The following is a 19,309-nucleotide window of genomic DNA, read 5'->3' on the forward strand; positions in this document are numbered from 1 at the left end:
CTCCACCACCGCCAACTCCAGGCTCCGCTCATTCTGCCTCGCCTCACCCTATGCTTGGAACAACCTTCCTGAACCCTTACGCCAAGCCCCCTCCCTGCCCGTCTTCAAGTCTTTGCTTAAAGCCCACCTCTTCAATGCTGCGTTCGGCATCTAACCCTTACCGTTCAGTGAATCCAGACTGCCCCAATTTGACTACCCCTATCGGACGACCGTTCACTTGTCTATTAGATTGTAAGCTCTTTGAGCAGGGACTGTCTCTCTTTGTTAAATTGTACAGCGCTGCGTAACCCTAGTAGCGCTCTAGAAATGTTAAGTAGTAGTAGTATTATAACATCCTCATGCTTGGTTTCCATCCCTTTTTTTTTTGTTACATTTGTACCCCGCGCTTTCCCACTCATGGCAGGCTCAATACGGCAGGCAATGGAGGGTTAAGTGACTTGCCCAGAGTCACAAGGAGCTGCCTGTGCCGGGAATCGAACTCAGTTCCTCAGTTCCCCAGGACCAAAGTCCACCACCCTAACCACTAGGCCACTCCTCCACTCTAATAATTTACACCCCATTTACACCCCATAATACTCAACATTCTGTTCGCCTTCTTAGCCGCCGCAGCCCATTGAGCAGAAGATTTCAACGTCCTATCCACAATGACTCCCAGATCCCTTTCTCGGTCCGTAACTCCTAAAGCGGAACCTTGCATGACATAGCCGTAATTCGAGTTCCTCCTTCCCACGTGCATCACTTTGCACTTGTCAACGTTGAACTTCATCTGCCATTTGGACGCCCAATCCCCCAGTCTCACGAGGTCCTCTTGTAATCTTTCACACCTCTCCCGCGACGAGACGACCCTGGATAACTTTGTGTCATCTGCGAATTTAATTATCTCACTAGTTACTCCCATCTCAAGGTCATTTATAAATATGTTAAAAAGCAGCAGTCCCAGCACAGACCCCTGAGGGACCCCACTAACTACCCTTCTCCATCGAGTGTGTGGTAAGCCTGCGTTGGGCTTATTTGTGGCTTTGTAAAGCAATAACAGTGACACCCAAGAGAGGGGGCTCTGGAAGGAACCTTCCATCCTCAGGACAATACAGGAGGGTCTTTTAAAAGAAGGTAAAAATGCAGGGTATTTGTCATAGAAGGCACATGGGAGCAGAACTGCAATATGGGTTCGGAGCAACTTGAAAGAAAAGGACAGAATCACTGAGGTCTCCCCTCTATCCCTAAAAATCCGAATTATTTTGTTCTACTCAAAACTTTCCAAGCACAGGTTCAACTAATCGGACTTGGCACTCCATCTTTTAACAGTATCCTGCACACCATTACAGGAAACCTTCTTAGAACTTAGATCCAGTCATTTTTTGCAGTACCACAGAGGTCGCAAGAGCTGGATTACATCAGTCTCAGTGCCACCTTCTTGGGGGGGGGGGGGGTTACTGCAGTTTCCCGGCCTGGGGAAGCCCTGTCCCTGTTATATACCAGAGCCGGCTCCAGAGCGGAGGGGGGAGGGAGTGGCACCTGGTCTACGATACGGCTGGCAGGAGAGTGGAGGGGCTCCTGGGGACCATGTGCCGTAGTCTTAAACATTCCCGAGTACAGTCTGTAGGCGAGTGTCAGGAGCTTTACAGAAATGACCCTAGGAGTAGAGACGTTCATAGAGATGAAAGATGCTGAGCTTGCTGCCCACCCCGAGATTTCCACCTTAATGCAGGGCTTTTTTTCTGCATGGATGTATACTTGTGCTTGCAGGGCTTATGGACCTGTCACATGGCTGTAATCTCTGGCTCCGCATCCGTGTTAAAACCTTACAAGACTAAGGAGGCTAGGGCTTTTCAGCTTGGAGAAGAGACGGCTGAGGGGAGACATGATAGAGGTATATAAAATAATGAGTGGATGTGAAGCGTCTGTTCACGCTTTCCAAAAATACTAGGACTAGGGGGCATGCGATGAAACTACAGTGTAGTAAATTTAAAACAAATCTGAGAAAAATTTTCTTCACCCAACGCATAATTAAACTCGAATTTGTTGCCGGAGAACCTGGTGAAGGCGGTTAGCTTAGCAGAGTTTAAAAAGGGGTTAGATGGTTTCCTAAAGAACAAGTCCATAAACCACTACTAAATGGACTTGGGAAAAATCCACAATTCCAAGAATAACATATATAGAATGTTTGTACGTTTGGGAAGCTTGCCAGGTGCCCTTGGCCTGGATTGGCCGCTGTTGTGGACAGGATGCTGGGCTCGATGGACCCTTGGTCTTTTCCCAGTGTGGCATTACTTATGTTATGTAATATGTTTGCTATGCAACCTTAGAAATCACTTCCACATCAGAAAAAGGTATTTGTTTCTTAATAAATGTACGCAATATGTTTTATTCTGATTTCCCCTCCCGTTGTTTTTGCCTGTCTTGATCTGATTCGGTCGAGGGAGGCAGGAATGAGGTTTGAAGACTTTTGTAACACAAAAAAAAGTGAAAGATCGCCTCTGTTTTTATTGTACCCGGTTCCAAGGCCAGTTGTGCATTATCTGCTCTCTTCAATACAATGTTTCTTTAAAAGGCTGCATCTGCAAATCCCATTAGATGCACGTATAAGGTTTCTGGTGATTAATGGCACCCTGGTTTTTGCTTGGGTTGGATCGGTGCCCTGAGCTCGTGTTAACCCCTCCTTCCCCTGGCTCAGGTTTCACTCTGTAGACGACCCACTCTTGCGGGCCCTGCAGGAGATTTAAAAAGTGGTTCCCCGGCCCGGCAGGGCTTCAAAGCACATTTTTACAAGCCAGGAGCAGCACCCCCCACCTTCACCCCCCAAAAGAAAAAATCAAACTGCCCACACCAATTTACATTGCTCCAGTAATTTGTCTGTGTTGGTCTGATGATAGACAGAGTTTCCTAAGGGAACCTAGTCAACTTTCCAAGGGGAAGGGGTCCCCTTTGTAGCAAGACAAGGATGGATCCGTCGGCCAGCAGCTGTATGCGGGGTACCCAGGCTTCTGCCCCACTCTGGGGGTGCATGCGGACCCCCCACGCCGAACCTGCAGCCCCCCAATACCAGCAGCCCCCCTTCCCCTTCCATCAGAAGCCAGACTTCGCCCCCTACCCCGACTTCTCAGCCTCTTGCCTGGCGGCGGCCCCCCACACTTTCCCCCGACAGGAGCGCCCCTTTGCCGAGCAGCACCCACCCTTCCACCTCCCGGACTGGCACTTCCTGAACCCCACCGGATTGACCCTGGGCACCGGCGAGAGGGAAAGGCTGGCTGAGGCGGAAGATTACGGGGTGCCAGGGAGCATTACAAACGAAACGGAGAAGAAAGGAGCCAAGAGGAAAAAGGAAACCGCAGGTAGGTGAATTCAACTTTTCTAATGCATGGGGAGTGCTATGGTCAAGATTGTTCAGAGTTGGCTTCGGTGACAGCAGGGTTGCAAAAATCCAGAGAGAATCAAGTGAGAGTTTGCACGCTGCAGGCGTTATCCGTACATGAAAACTTTCTTACACGGAAGACCAAGGTAGCAAATTACAGACAAGAACGTGCCAGGGACTTCATCCCTCCAAAGCAGCAGCCTAGGCTAAGCTTGGCTTTAGAAATCAGGTTCTAAACGGACAAGCTGCTGGCAAAGCTATTTATTCCCACTGACTTCTTACATCTCGGGTTTGAGCTTCTGCATCCTTCATCAGGTCTAGGTCACATCTGTGTCAAGTGAGCTCTCACTCCAGCTTGTCTGCTGCACCTTATTCAGAGACCTAGGGCTTGTGAGCTAACAAGGCAATTGGGCTGTTTCAATACAGCTGTCACTATCTGCACCTTTCATCCTGGATATTTTGTTGGTTGAGGGGGGGTCTCTCTGTCGCATTAACTATAAACTTCGCGACCTCACGATCTGACCCTATGTCTACCTACTACTACTATTTAACATTTCTAAAGCGCTACTAGGGTTACGCAGCGCTGTACAATTTAACATAGAAGGACAGACCCTGCTCAAAGGAACTTACAATCTAAAGGACAAATGTACAGTCAGTCAAATTGGGGCTGTCCCATTTTCTGGTAGCTGATGCTTTGTGGCTTTTTTTATTTTTAAATGGTGTACAAAACCCGCATTATAACATCAGTAACTATTTGTAATAAAAGCTCACAAAGGAGAGGTGGGGGGGGGGGGGGTTGTTTTCATTTCCAAATTATCAACATTTGCTTATTTCTGATCTGAAGAAGAAGAAGGCTACATTCAAGAGCTAATAAAAAATAAGTACATAAGTAATGCCACACTGGGAAAAAACCAAGGCTCCATCGAGCCCAGCATCCTGTCCACGACAGCGGCCAATCCAGGCCAAGGGCACCTGGCAAGCTTCCCAAACGTACAAACATTCTATACATGTTATTCCTGGGATTTTGGAGTTTTCCAAGTCCGTTTAGTAGCGGTTTATGGACTTGTCCTTTAGGAAACCGTCCAACCCCTTTTTAAACTCTGCTAAGCTAACCGCCTTCACCACTTTCTCCGGCAACGAATTCCAGAGTTTAATTATACGTTGGGTGAAGAAAAGTTTTCTCTGATTTGTTTTAAATTTACTACACTGTAGTTTCATCGCATGCCCCCTAGTCCTAGTATTTTTGGAAAGCGTGAACAGACGCTTCACATCCACCTGTTCCACTCCACTCATTATTTTATATACCTCTATCATGTCTCCCCTCAGCCGTCTCTTCTCCAAGCTGAATAGCCCTAGCCTCCTTAATCTTTCTTCATAGGGAAGTCGTCTCATCCCCGCTATCATTTTAGTCGCCCTTCGCTGCACCTTTTCCAATTCTACTATATCTTTCTTGAGATGCGGCGACCAGAATTGAAAACAATACTCAAGGTGCGGTCGCACCATGAAGCGATATAATGGCATTATAACATCCTCACACCTGTTTTCCATACCTTTCCTAATAAAAAAGGTATCATCTTATTTTATTTTCTATGTTTTGTTTTCTTTCTATTTATTACCAAATTAAACCAAAAGCTTTTCTCTGCAGCAGTGTATGGGGTGGCGGATGTAATGTGTTCTAAATCAGCATGACCCCTAGGAGAATGAACTGTTGAAGACAGGATCTGACATGGTCAAATCCAGACCAATAGATTAGAAAAAGTAAAAATACAAACCCTTGTACGACTCTAAATATATATCTGGGAGTGCTCTACAAAAGCAAAACAGTTTCCTGAAATGCAGATGCGAATCTCCATCCCATCAAAAGTTGGGGGTCTAAAGTGGAGGAGTGGCTTAGTGGTTAGGGTGGTGGACTTTGGTCCTGAGGAACTGAGTTTGATTCCCACTTCAGGCACAGGCAGCTCCTTGTGACTCTGGGCAAGTCACTTAACCCTCCATTGCCCCATGTAAGCCGCATTGAGCCTGCCATGAGTGGGAAAGCGCAGGGTACAAATGTAACAAAAATAAAATAGATACTATTGGAGATTCTACATGGAATGATCCTACTACTGAAGATTCTACATGGAATGTTGCTACTATTGGAGATTCTACTTGGAATGTTGCTACTCTTTGAAATTCTACATGGAATGTTGCTACTGTTGGAGATTCTACATGGAATGTTGCTATTCCACTAGCAACATTCCATGTAGAAGGCTGCGCAGGCTTCTGTTTCTGTGAGTCTGACGTCCTGCAGGATGTGCAGGACGTCAGACTCACAGAAGCAGAAGCCTGCGCGGCCACATTGGTGATCTGCAAGGGCCGACCTCTACATGGAATGTTGCTAGTGGAATAGCAACATTCCATGTAGAATCTCAAATAGTAGCAACAGTGGAGGAGGAGTGGCCTAGTGGTTAGGGTGGTGGACTTTGGTCCTGAGGAACTGAGTTTGATTCCCACTTCAGGCACAGGCAGCTCCTTGTGACTCTGGGCAAGTCACTTAACCCTCCATTGCCCCATGTAAGCCGCACTGAGCCTGCCATGAGTGGGAAAGCGCAGGGTACAAATGTAACAAAAATAAAATAGATCCTATTGGAGATTCTACATGGAATGTTGCCACTATGTAGAAGGCTGCGCAGGCTTCTGTTTCTGTGAGTCTGGCGTCCTGCACGTATGTGCAGGACGTCAGACTCACAGAAGCAGAAGCCTGCGCGGCCACATTGGTGATCTGCAAGGGCCGACTTCTACTTGGAATGTAGAATCTCAAATAGTAGCAACAGTGGAGGAGTGGCCTAGTGGTTAGGGTGGTGGACTTTGGTCCTGGGGAACTGAGTTGGATTCCCACTTCAGGCACAGGCAGCTCCTTGTGACTCTGGGCAAATCACTTAACCCTCCATTGCCCCATGTAAGCCGCATTGAGCCTGCCATGAGTGGGAAAGCACAGGGTACAAATGTAACAAAAAAGGGGGAGGGGGTTAAGAGCTGCAAAGTGCATAAGGTCTATGATATTGCAGCAGGTGGAGAGGGGGGTAGATCCTGAGCTCTTTATCAAACCCACCATCCTGTTTCCAACAGTGGCCAGTCCAGGTCACAAGTACCTGGAAAGATCCCTGTACAATACATTTTATGCTGCTTATCCTAGAAATAAGCAATGAATTTTCCTTAAGTCCATTGGTCTATGGACTTTGCCTTTAGGAAGGCACCCAAACCTTTTTTAAACCCCGCTAAGCTAACTGCTTTTACTACATTTTCTGGCAATGCATTCCAGAGTTTAATTTCATGTTGAGTAAAGAAAACTTTTCTCTGATTCATTTTAAATTTACTACTTTGGAGCTTCATCACGTAGTCCTAGTATTTTTGGAAAGAGTAAACAAATGATTCACATCTACCTGTTCGTAGACCTCTATCATATCTCTCCTCAGCCATCTTTTCTCCAAGCTGAAGAGCCCTAGCCGCTTCAGCCTTTCTTCATAGGGAAATCTTCCCATCCCCTTTAGCATTGTCGTCGCCCTTCTCTGTACCTTTTCTAATTACACTATATTTTTTTTGAGATGCGGCACCCAGAATTGAACACAATATTTGAGGTGTAGTCGCACATTCTCAATTTCTAATCAGCCAAACACAAGTAATAGAGGTTTATAAACTAAAAATAGGGCTCCTTTTGTCAAAAGCTTGAAAAGAAAAGCTTCAAAAAACCTCTTACTGACAGTAAACAATGGAATGGGATCCTGAGTGGCTTGAAAAAGATTCAGCTAACCAAGAGAGGTCTGTGATTTCTCAGATCTCCAAATAATGCACACTTTATCATCTGTACATTCAGAGGCAAAAACTGCAGGACCACAGTCAGGTGAGGAGTTCAAAAGACAACCTAAGGATGCAGTTGGACAGAGGCGCTAACTTTGCAGCTAAGAAGGACAGAGAGATGCTAGTCTGGGACTGCCAAAGAGACTTTCACAGGCAAGGCAACATGATGCCCAGTCAGTCTGCCAATTCTTTTAAAACCTTAGCAATCCAGAGAGATTCCATCCTAGAAAACAATAAGCAGCTTTGATCGTTGGAGAGAGGAAGCTTAGGGGCCCTTTTACTAAGCCGCATAAGCGTAAACGCACGCCCAATGCATGCCAACATGGAGTTACCACCCAACTACCGCATGGATCTTGCGGTAATTTCATTTTTGGCGCGCGTCTGATATGCGCACCTGAAAAATATTTTTTATTTTCGGGTGCGTGTAATGGACTTGCGCCAAGTGGCATTTGATGCACGAAGGTCATTACTGCCCGGATTCTTTACCACTAGGTCAATGGCTGGCGGTAAGGTCTCAGACCAAAATGGACGCTCAGCAATTTTCACTTTGCTGCATATTCATTTTCGGCAAAAAAAGGCCTTTTTTTTACAGGCGTGCTAAAAAAATGGATCGGCGCGTGCCCAAAACCTGCGCCATTTTTCAGCGCACCTTTGTAAAAGGACCCCTTAGCCTTTAAATTAATTCTGGCATTTATAATCCGTTTAACCACTGAGTTCAAAGCAGAAAACAGTCTCACATTATAAGCAGGTACCATCTCTGGCCCTAGAGGGCTCACAATCCCTGTTTTTGTACCTGAGACAGCGGAGGGTAAGGTGACTTGCCCAGGGGCACAGGGAGCTGCAGTGGGAATTGAACCCAGGCTGGTGGGCTTGCTACTCTTTCTCCAATATAGAAGGTCTATAGCAAAGCTCCCCCACTCTGTGCATGCCTGTTCAAGCCATCTAGTAGGGGTTACGTGTGTTAAATACCATGGTCCTGAAGGCACTGCGGGGGGGGGGGGGGGGGGGGGGGGGGGGGGGAGGGGGAATCTGCTTTCTAGGGTAGGGGAAGAGCTTCTGGCACTATTGGGTGGGGGAGGGGGGAATTCTGTATAGGCTGACCAAGGTTAGGCGCTGGGATGAGCGGTGCTAAGCCAGTATTCTAGAAATGTCTTTTAGCGCATACCTGCCAAAGGCTGTTGTAAATGCTTGAACCCAGTTAATGGTTGTTAGACGCAGAAATGACAGTATCCTATAACTCTGCCCCTAAATCCTGAGAACTCCAATGACCTGCCCATGCCTTTCCCATGGGCATGCCACATCTGGAGTTACACATATGAAAATGAGGCATGCATGTTATAGAATGAGGCATAGGGCAAATCCACATGTAACTTCTAATGAGTGCCAATTACGTGCTTGTCAATGCCAATTATTCATTGTTATCACCAATTAAGACAAACTTCAATGCCTAATTTTGGGTGGCCTCTACAGAATCCCCCGTTATATGCTCTTAGGAGACAGGTGAGATACAGGCTCATTTTCGAAAGAGAAGGACGCCCATCTTTCGACACAAATCGGAAGATGGGCGTCCTTCTCACAGGGTCATCCAACTCAGTATAATCGAAAGCCAATTTTGGATGTCCCCAACTGCTTTCCGTCGCAGGGATGACCAAAGTTCACGAGGGCGTGTCGGAGAAGTAGCAAAGGCGGGGCTTGGGCATGCCTAACACATGGATGTCCTCGACCCATAATGGAAAAAAAAGGGCGTCCCTGATGAGCACTTGGACGACTTTACCTGGTCCTGTTTTTTTACGACCAAGGCACAAAAAGGTGCCTGAAATGACGAGATGACCACCGGAATCGGGGATGACCTCCCCTTACTCCCCCCAGTGGTCACTAACCCCCTCCCACCCTCAAAAAATCTTTAAAAATATTTTGTGCCAGCCTCAGATGTCATACTCAGGTCCATGACAGCAGTATGCAGGTCCGTGGAGCAGTTTTAGTGGGTGCAGTACACTTCAGACAGGCGGAACCAGGCCCATCCCCCCCTACCTGTTACACTTGTGGTGGTAAACGTGAGCCCTCCAAAACCCACCAGAAACCCACTGTACCCACAGCTAGGTGCCCCCCCTTCACCTGGTAGTAGTGTACAGTAGTGGGTTTTGGGGGGAGTTGGGGGGCTTAGCACACAAGGTAAGGCAGCTATGTACCTGGGAGCAATTTATGAAGTCCACTGCAGTGCCCCCTAGGGTGCCCGGTTGGTGTCCTGGCATGTGAGGGGGACCAGTGCACTACAAATGCTGGCTCCTCCCATGACCAAAGGCCTTGCATTTGGTCGTTTCTGAGATGGGCGTCCTTGGTTTCCATTATCGCCGAAAATCAGAAACGACCAAGTCTAGGGACGACCATCTCTAAGGACGACCTAAATTTCAGGATTTGGCCGTCGCCGACCGTATTGTCAAAACGAAAGATGGATGTCCATCTCGTTTTGATAATGCGGGTTTCCCTGTCCCTCCATCGGGACATTTTGCAAGGACGTCCTCAGCAAACCTTGGGCGTCCCTTTTGATTATCCCCCTCTATGTTACTGCCAGATGGCAATGCACAGCCTTATAGCTTATCTTTCCAGACACTTTGCACACCAGGTGGCTGCCACCCAAGGGTGTCAGACGGTTTGGGCTCTGATGACTTAGCAGTATTTAGGGATGTTAAAATTCAAAGTATATTTATTAAAGAGGAGTTCTCACACCTGTTCTGGATGCTAACAGACTTTAATATCTTATTTCCAAATTGAAATTGCAGCAGAGTTTCTCCTGGAAAATCCAACAGCATGCAGGGCCACTAAGAGACGGAGCCAGGCCCCCCACTCAGGCCGCTGCAACCCCCACTCCCTTACCTTCCTGTGTGCTCCAACCCTCGGTCTGTCACTGTCCTGCTCCTGTGTGCCAGGACCCGGTTTATTGCGTTAACGCAATCACCCGGGTCCCAACAGACAGGAGCAGGAGAGAGACAGACCCCGGTGCCGGGCCCCCCTTGGAGGCTGGGCCGGGGAATCTCTCCCCCCCCCCCCCCCCCAGCAGCCCTGTCAGCATGTACAGTGCAGGTACAAAAAACACCTGTGGACTCTTTACCTGCTTGTACCAGATGTACAGTAATCCCTGGATTTTATAATGGGCACCCAAATGTGGGCGTAGTCCTGAGATGCATCACAACGTAATTGATTAACAAGCCAATTAACAACTGATTTTAATTGGGACCATTTAGGGGTTGAATATGCTTCTGGCTGCTCACTATTCTATAAGCCTGGGTACCCAAATCCCAAACCCAAAAGCAGTGGCGTAGCGAGGGCGGCTGCCACTCGGGGCGGTTTGCCACTGCGCACCCCCCCCGGGTGCAGCATGACACCCCCCCTCGGCGCATCACCCAAGCCCCCCCGGCGCATCAACCCCCCTCGATGCATCACCCAAGCCCCCCCCCCCCCCCCCCGAGTGCATTCTTGCCTGCCCTGTGCACGCCGCTGGGGGGGGGGGGTGTCAGTTCCACTGGTTCCCTGCTCCCTCTGCCCCGGAACAGGAAGTAACCTGTTCTGGGGCACAGGGAGCAGGGAACCAGCGGAGCCGACACCCCCCTAGCGGTGTGCACCCGGGGCACACTGCCCCCACTGCCCCGCCCTTGCTACGCCACTGCCCAAAAGGGGTCATGGCATTGGGAGGGGCATTCTCATAAGACGTGTGCAGTGTTATATAATTCAGGGGATCTGTGCCCAGATTGTGTGTCAGGATTTACTCCAGGTTTCTGCTGGCATAATTTCCCTCACCCAAAGTTGGGCACAGGAATCCCAGAGCACCCTTTATAGAAAACCGCTGATTTTGCCCAGTGCCTGTTTTTCATCACCATTTACTCAGACCGGTCCTAAGAGCCAGAAGCCTGTGCTGAGATTTCAACGCATTTTCCCTCCCTTCATTTAACCCACCCTCTTTCTTCAGGGTATGAGTGTGTGAGGTGTGGAAAGTGCATTACAGCAGTTGAACGTATAAGTCACCGGGATCAGGCTGCAACCAACATTTTGCCTCGTACACCACCAACAAATAGTGAGCTTTTTTGGGAGGAAGTAAGAGTAAAGATTGGTGTGGTGTGCTGGAGCAGGCTCTCACAGGCTCACAAGAGCCGGTTGTTAAGTTTTTAAGAATTTTGGGAGCCGGTTGTTAAAGTAGGGCCCTCCATGGCTACTTTAACAACTGGCTCCCAAAATGTGGGCTTGGGCCCCCTGCTGAATTCTCTTTTACTTTGCTGGTGGGGATGCTGAGCCCTGCCAGCCAAGTAAATAGGATACTGCTGCTCCCCGCTCCTTGTTTCCAGCTCTGGGCAGCAGGCTGGGACTTCTCGAGCAAGTGAGAGAAGTTCCAGCATGCTGCTCAGAGCTAGATGTAGGGAGTGGTGGCAGTCCATTTATTGGCTGCCAGCAAAGGTATGCCTAGCGTGCCCGCACGAAGGGAGGGAGAAGAGAGAGGCAAGTGTTGCTCCCCCCCCCCCCCCCCCCCCCCCCCCTGGCCCTTCCAACTGCAGAGCTGGCTACGTCCAGAGAAAGAGCCTGTTAAAAATTTACCAGCACACCCCTGGTTTAGTACTCCCTCTTTCCAGGTACTCCAGTGGGGAGAGGGCAATTTCCAAAGACCAAGTTTAGCCATTTAAAAAATTTGAATCCCAGGAAAATTTTTTAAAAGGCTGAAGTTTAAATTATGATCTCAAATACAAGATTTCTTTGTGCCTCTTTCCTACTCTCTATATAATCACTAGTCCTCAGTGGGGGGCCCTTTTACAAAGCCACGTAAGTATCTACGTGTGCCCAATGTGCGCCAAAATGGAGTCACCACCCGGCTACCATGTGGCTCTTGCGGTAATTTCATTTTTGACGCGTGCCTGATACGCGTGGCCGAAAAATCATTTTTATTGGCGCGCGCCAAGTAGCGTTTGACGCACATAGGTCATTACTGCCCGGTTTCCTTGTGAGACTTTACCGCTAGGTCAATGGGTGGCGGTAAGGTCTCAGGCCCAAAATGGATGCGCGGTAATTTTCATTTTGCTGCACATCCATTTTCAGCAAAAATGTTTAAAAGGCATTTTTTACAGGTGCGCTGAAAAACGATTCTGCGTGTGCCCAAAACCCGCACCTACACCACCACAAGCCATTTTTTCAGCACGCCTTTATTTTTTGTCTATTAGATTGTAAGCTCTTTGAGCAGGGACTGTCTTTCTTCTATGTTTGTGTAGCGCTGCGTACGCCTTGTAGCGCTATAGAAATGCTAAGTAGTAGTAGTAGTATAGTTGTGGCTGCAGTGTATAACACTTAAATCTCTGATTTCCTCTCTCCAGCTATACTTCTCTATCTTATTATTATATTATTATTATATACGAAGGCGGTAGAACGAGAGGACATGAAATGAGATTGAAGGGGGGCAGACTCAAGAAAAATGTCAGGAAGTATTTTTTCACGGAGAGAGTGGTGGATACTTGGAATGCCCTCCCGCGGGAGGTGGTGGAGATGAAAACGGTAACGGAATTCAAACATGCGTGGGATAAACATAAAGGAATCCTGTTCAGAAGGAATGGATCCTCAGGAGCTTAGCCAAGATTGGATAACAGAGCCGGTAGTGGGAGGCGGGGATAGTGCTGGGCAGACTTATACGGTCTGTGCCAGAGCTGGTAGTGGGAGGCGGGGCTGGTGGTTGGGGGGCGGGGATCGTGCTGGGCAGACTTATACGGTCTGTGCCAGAGTCGGTGGTTGGGAGGCGGGGCTGGTGGTTGGGGGGCGGGGATAGTGCCGGGCAGACTTATACGGTCTGTGCCAGAGCCAATGGTATGAGGCAGGGATAGTGCTGGGCAGACTTATACGGTCTGTGCCAGAGTCGGTGGTTGGGAGGCGGGGCTGGTGGTTGGGGGGCGGGGATAGTGCTGGGCAGACTTATAGGGTCTGTGCCAGAGCCGGTGGTTGGGAGGCGGGGATAGTGCTGGGCAGACTTATACGGTCTGTGCCAGAGTCGGTGGTTGGGAGGCGGGGCTGGTGGTTGGGGGGCGGGGATAGTGCTGGGCAGACTTATACGGTCTGTGCCAGAGTCAGTGGCGGGAGGAGGGGATAGTGCTGGGCAGACTTGTACGGTCTGTGCCCTGAAAAAGACAGGTACAAATCAAGGTAAGGTATACACAAAAAAGTGGCACATTTCTTGGGCAGACTGGATGGACCGTACAGGTCTTTTTCTGCCGTCATCTACTATGTTACTATCCTGCTTATAATCGAAATAGAAAAACGCCTATATTGTGATCCAAATCGGGAGATAGACGTTTATCTCACAAAAACGAATAAAGCGGTATAATCGAAAGCTGAATTTGGACGTTTTCAACTGCACTCCGTCGCAGATGCGGACAAAGTTGATGGGGGCGTGTCGAAGGCGTGGTGAAGGCAGAACTGGGGCGTGGTTATCGGCCGATCAGAGATGGGCGCCTTTCGCCGATAATGGGAAAAAAATATGTGTTTGTAGCGAGAAGTTAGGGCACTTTTCCTGGACCCTGTTTTTTCACGAATAAGGCCCCAAAAAGTGCCCTAAATGACCAGATTACCCCCAGAGGGAATCGGGGATGACCTCCCCTGACTCCCCCAGTGGTCACTAACCCCCTCCCACCACAAAAAATGATGTTTCACAACTTTTTATTTTCACCCTCAAATGTCATACCCACCTCCCTGGCAGCAGTATGCAGGTCCCTGGAGCAGTTGTTAGGGGGTGCAGTGGACTTCAGGCAGGTGGACCCAGGCCCATCCCTCCCCTACCTGTTACAATTGTGCTGCTTAATGCTTAGTCGTCCAACCCCCCCAAACCCACTGTACCCACATGTAGGTGCCCCCCTTCACCCCTATAGTAATGGTGTAGATTTGTGGGCAGTGGGTTTTGAGGGGGATTTGGGGGGCTCAACACCCAAGGGAAGGGTGCTATGCACCTGGGAGCTCTTTTACCTTTTTTTTTGTTTTTGTAAAAGTGCCCCCTAGGGTGCCCGGTTGGTGTCCTGGCATGTGAAGGGGACCAGTGCACTACGACTCCTGGCCCCTCCCACGAACAAATGCCTTGGATTTATTCGTTTTTGAGCTGGGCGCTTTCATTTTCCATTATCGCTGAAAAACAAAAACGCCCAGCTCACAAATTGTCGAATAAAACATGGACGTCTATTTTTTTCGAAAATACGGTTCGTCCGCCCCTTCACGGACCCGTTCTCGGAGATAAACGCCCATGGAGATAGACGTTTTCGTTCAATTATGCCCCTCCATGTATGTTACACTCTGGTCTGCCTCTGTACTATATCTTTACATTAATATAATAAGTAGTTCTCACTTTTTCTACAACGTTTAGTAGTTATCATTTGAAACTGACAGGATTTGGTGGGTGGAGAGGGTTTGGCACCCCCTCCCCCGCCCACTGCACGTGGCTGAGAGGGACTGACAATGGTGCAGAACCCAAAGTTAGGGAAACGCAAACAGACAGATTCCTTTTGTCATCCTGCCACTTAGCCACTGCTCCATTTCCTGAGCTCCAGCTGTGGTTGCTTGAAGCACAGCTGGACAGGCATAATCCAAAGTGACAAACAAAGGATAGGCTTCCTCTGAAGGAGTTTTCCAAAAATAATTCCACACACTGGAAAGATTTCTGTATAATATTGCATGAACTGCAAAAATGATGTTTCTGAAACACTACTGTAATGGCCAGATGGTCTACATTTTAACTGTGTTGGAAAAACACCTGCTGCGGTTCGTAATTTGACTAGCACAAGGTACTCAAACCTTTTACTCACCAGTTAGGTTTCTGCGATCACTGAATGACTTCCACTTGGTTCTTCCTGGCAAAGGGCTGCTCAATTTGAATCTACTAGACGTCTGCTTTCTTTTCTCCTTGCACCTTTAGCTACATGGCGTACGCAGCGCTGCACAAACATAGAAGAAAGACAGTCCCTGCTCAAAGAGCTTACAATCTATAGAAATGCTAAATAGTAGTAGTAGTAGTCTTGACTGGGCTCCCTTTATCACATGATACATAGTAGATGACAACAGATAAAGACCTGTACGGTCCATCCAGTCTGCGCAACAAGATAAACTCATTGTACGTGATAACTTTATATGTATACCTGACCTTGATTTGTCCTTGCCATTTTCGGGGCACAGACCATAGAAGTCTGCCCAGCACTAGCTTTGCTTCCCAATTGCCACCCAATCTCTACTAAGCTTCTGTGGATCCATTCCTTCTGAACATGATTCCTTTGTGCTTATCCCATGCATGTTTGAATTCTGTTATCGTTTTCATCTCCACCACCCTCTCCTTGAAAAAATACTTCCTGACATTTTTCCTGAATCTGCCCCTCTTCAACTCAAAGCTTTAAAAGAGTATTCAAGGCATGGCTCTTTACTCTGAGGACGGTACTGCAGGGCAGTGGCGTACCAAGGGGGGGGGGGCGTGGGGGCGATCCGCCCTGGGTGCATGCCGCTGGGGGGTGCCACGGCGCGCGCCTGCTGCGAGAGTTCGCTAACTTCTCTCGTTCGCTGCAGCTCCCTCTGCCCCGGAACAGGTTACTTCCTGTTCCGGGGCAGAGGGAGCTGCAGCGAACGAGCAAAGTTAGTAAACTCGCAGCAGGCGCCTGCGGCACCCCCCCCCCCCCCCCAGCGGCATGCACCCGGGGGGAGGTCTTTTGCCGGGGGGGGGTCCACGCTGCATCGGGGGGGGGGGGGGGCGCTGCACCCGGGGGCGGGGCACCGCCCCGGGTGTCCACCCCCCTAGGAACGCCACTGCTGCAGGGTCTTAATAGTCCAGGTCTTTTCCTTTTTATGCTGTCTGATCCCCGCTTCCTTCTTTTCTGTGTCCTATTGATATTGTTCCTTTTCTTTTCTCTCATTGTTTTTATGCTTAGCCTGTACACCGTTCAGCTCTGCTTATCTGTTAGGATGCTAATTATGGATCCAATTTCTCCTTCCTGGGCAGCCGTCTATGGAACGCTCTCCCTAGACCTATCCGAGCAATCCATGACCACCTGCCATTCAGAAAAGCACTAAAAACCCATCTATTCAAACAAGCCTACCCAAAAGACTCAGATTAATCTCATGAACCCATCTACCTTACAAATACTGAAGAGAAAACAACGTTGACCCGGAATCTATCTCCCACCTTACCCTCCTCTCTCTATCACCTGTCTCTACCTACCCATCCATCCTTCTATTATGTTAAACTTAATTTCCTAATTTACATAACAAAATTCTGTGTTACCTACTACTACTACTATTTAACATTTCTAGAGCGCTACTAGGGTTACGCAGCGCTGTACAGTTTAACAAAGAAGGACAGTCCCTGCTCGAAGGAGCTTACAATCTAAAGGACGAAATGTCAAGTTGGGGCAGTCAAGATTTCCTGAATAGAGGTGCAGTGGTTAGGTGCCGAAGGCGACATTGAAGAGGTGGGCTTTGAGCTACGTAAGCCGCATTGAGCCTGCTTTTAGTGGGAAAGTGCGGGATACAAATATAATAAATAAATAAATAATAGTACGTTTAATTAAACTATAAACTAATGGGGGTTTCCAATAGATCCTAATGGCAGGACGGGGCTCTCTAATTATCCAGGGGTCCTTTTACAAAGGTGTGTAAGGGCCTAGGCGCCTGCAGCATGCATCAAATCAGCATTACCACCAGGTTAGCGTGTGCACCTGGTGGTAATTCCGAGTTTAACGTGCGCCGAAAACCCGCAGTAGAAAATAATTTTCTATTTTTTACCACAGGAGCGTTCCTGACGGTAATTGGCAACGTGTGAGCCCTTACTTCTTAGTCAGTGGCTGGCGTTAAGGGCTCAGGCCGTAAATAGACACACACTGGTTTTAATTTTGGCGCACGTCCGTTTCCTGGCCCCTTTTTTCCACACACAGTGGAGAAACGGTCCAGTGCGCATCCAGTACACTACCGCAGCCCCCCCCCCCCCCCCCCCCCCCCCCCCCCCAGTTTAATCTTCCAATCAGTTTCACAGTTTTGGGACTAAGTAACAGTTTCACTTCCTTAATGTCGCCCTTCTGATACAAGCGCTGCCAAGCACTCCATCTGAAGAGAGAGCAATTCACACCACACTGTGGCACAATCCATTTCTTATAATGAAAGAAACAGTATGGGCTGTTAATCCAAATCAAGTAATCTAAAACAGCCCCGTTGACAATCAGCAGTTGAAATGTGGGGTTGTCAAGCTAGCATTTATTAAGCTAAGTTTATGCATGCGATGCTGTAGCTTGAAAAGTTTTGTTACTCAGTTACTCTTAAAATTTGTGCTCCAATATGGGCAGTTTTGAATGAAAAAAGGAGGGAAAGTTTACCCCATGAAAGAAACTAGATCACGGACACAAAATCTTTTATAGATAACAGTGTCCCGTTGGTCAGACCTTGGCGGGAACCTCGGTTTCTGAGGGTACTAGCCTTTGAGCCCGTGAAAATGGGCTATTATAGGAAGGGGGGGTTGGAAGGGCCGCCGCCCCCCCCCCCGAGCCCCCCGAGCCTCAACGACGTTACGTCACACGAGGGCGGGACAGAGGCAGAGAAGAAGAAGGAAAGGCGATGTTGGCAGCTCAGCAGAGCTCAGTGCTGCGTTCCCGGACCCTCGCTGTTTCAATAGTAGAGCGAGGGCCCGACCGGGTAGAAGGTGGGTGGCGGCGGCGACTCGGGTGGGGGGAGCGTTAGACGGCGGTGTCCCTCCCTCCCTCAGAAATAAGCAGTACAGGCCCTCTCTGTTCCGCTCCCCCGTCATCACGTATTGACGCGGGGGCGGGGCAGAGGTCTCTACTGCGCATTTGCGAGTGAGTACGACACTCGCCTTTTATATATATTGATTTCCCATTTTTTTTCTTTTTTTCACGTTCATTCTACACAACCCTTTGGATTGTGTTTGGCTGTTTTTCAGTTCTTTGCAGCACAATTCATTTCCCCATGCTACAGTCCGTTCTGCACACATATCAAGGCGTCAGACCTTTGTATTTTGCTCGTTCAGGGACCCTTTTACAAAGGTGCGCTGGAAAATGGCCTGTGGTAGTGTAGACGCGCATTTTGGGCGTGCGCAGAATCATTTTTCAGCACAACTGCAAAAAATTACTTTTTTGAAATGTTTGCCAAAAATGGACGTGCAGCAAAATGAAAATTGCCGCTCGTCCATTTTGGGCCTGAGATTTTACCACCAGCCATTGACCTAGCATTAAGGTCTCACGTGGTAACCAGGTGGTAATGACCTAAGTGTGTGAAATGCCACTTGGTGTGTGTCCGATACGCATGTCTGAAAATAGTTTTTCGGACACGCACCAAAAATGAAATTACCGCAAGAGCCACGCGGTAACTCCATTGTGGTGTGTATTGTGCGTTGCGTAGACGCTTATACAGCTTAGTAAAAGGGCCCCTCAGAGATTTTCAAGCCTCTAGCTCCACTGAGTAATAATATTAATAATAATAATCTTTGTACATCACGCATCCTAATGCTAGGATCACTTATTCTAAAAGCAATTCTTCCCAACTGCACTGAACTGAGAAACTTTTATGACTTCACATTTAAAAGGAAACATTTTTCCAGGGCTGTCAGTCCCCTTATTCCAGGCTGCAAAATTTGAGTTAGGATTTTATTATTGCTGACCTCAGCAGAATGGTTGCACAAATTTAAACCCCCCCCCCCCCAAATAAAAGGGCTAATGTTTAAAACAATGTGTTTGATACTTTAAAAAAAAAAAAAATTCTAGTTACAGAGTTTAAATTATTCACATATATCTGAATAGCGAGTGGTACTGAATGTGTGGAGTGGTTCAGTGCTGCTCCTATATTCAGTTGGCTATCTGGATAAATTTGGGACAGCCTTTTTGATGGCCTAAATTACATAAGTACATAAGTAATGCCATACTGGGAAAAGACCAAGGGTCCATCGAGCCCAGCATCCTGTCCACGACAGCGGCCAATCCAGGCCAAGGGCACCTGGCAAGCTTCCCAAACGTACAAACATTCTATACATGTTATTCCTGGAATTTTGGAGTTTTCCAAGTCCGTTTAGTAGCGGTTTATGGACTTGTCCTTTAGGAAACTGTCCAACCCCTTTTTAAACTCTGC

At 48.2% G+C, this 19,309-nt stretch overlaps 1 protein-coding gene across 1 annotated transcript in view; it reads left to right on the forward strand.

The window, feature by feature from the left end:
• The first annotated feature begins 2,941 nt into the window (after positions 1–2,941).
• The window catches only part of MEOX1 (mesenchyme homeobox 1), a 64,646-nt gene continuing 48,278 nt past the window's right edge, over positions 2,942–19,309 (forward strand). The window contains exon 1 of the mRNA XM_030221516.1: positions 2,942–3,332. Within this exon, the coding sequence (XP_030077376.1) occupies positions 2,942–3,332 (391 nt within the window). The remainder of the gene's footprint in view (positions 3,333–19,309) is intronic.

The sequence above is a fragment of the Microcaecilia unicolor genome, chromosome 12, assembly GCF_901765095.1.
Source record: "Microcaecilia unicolor chromosome 12, aMicUni1.1, whole genome shotgun sequence".
Classification (NCBI taxonomy): Eukaryota; Metazoa; Chordata; class Amphibia; order Gymnophiona; family Siphonopidae; genus Microcaecilia; species Microcaecilia unicolor.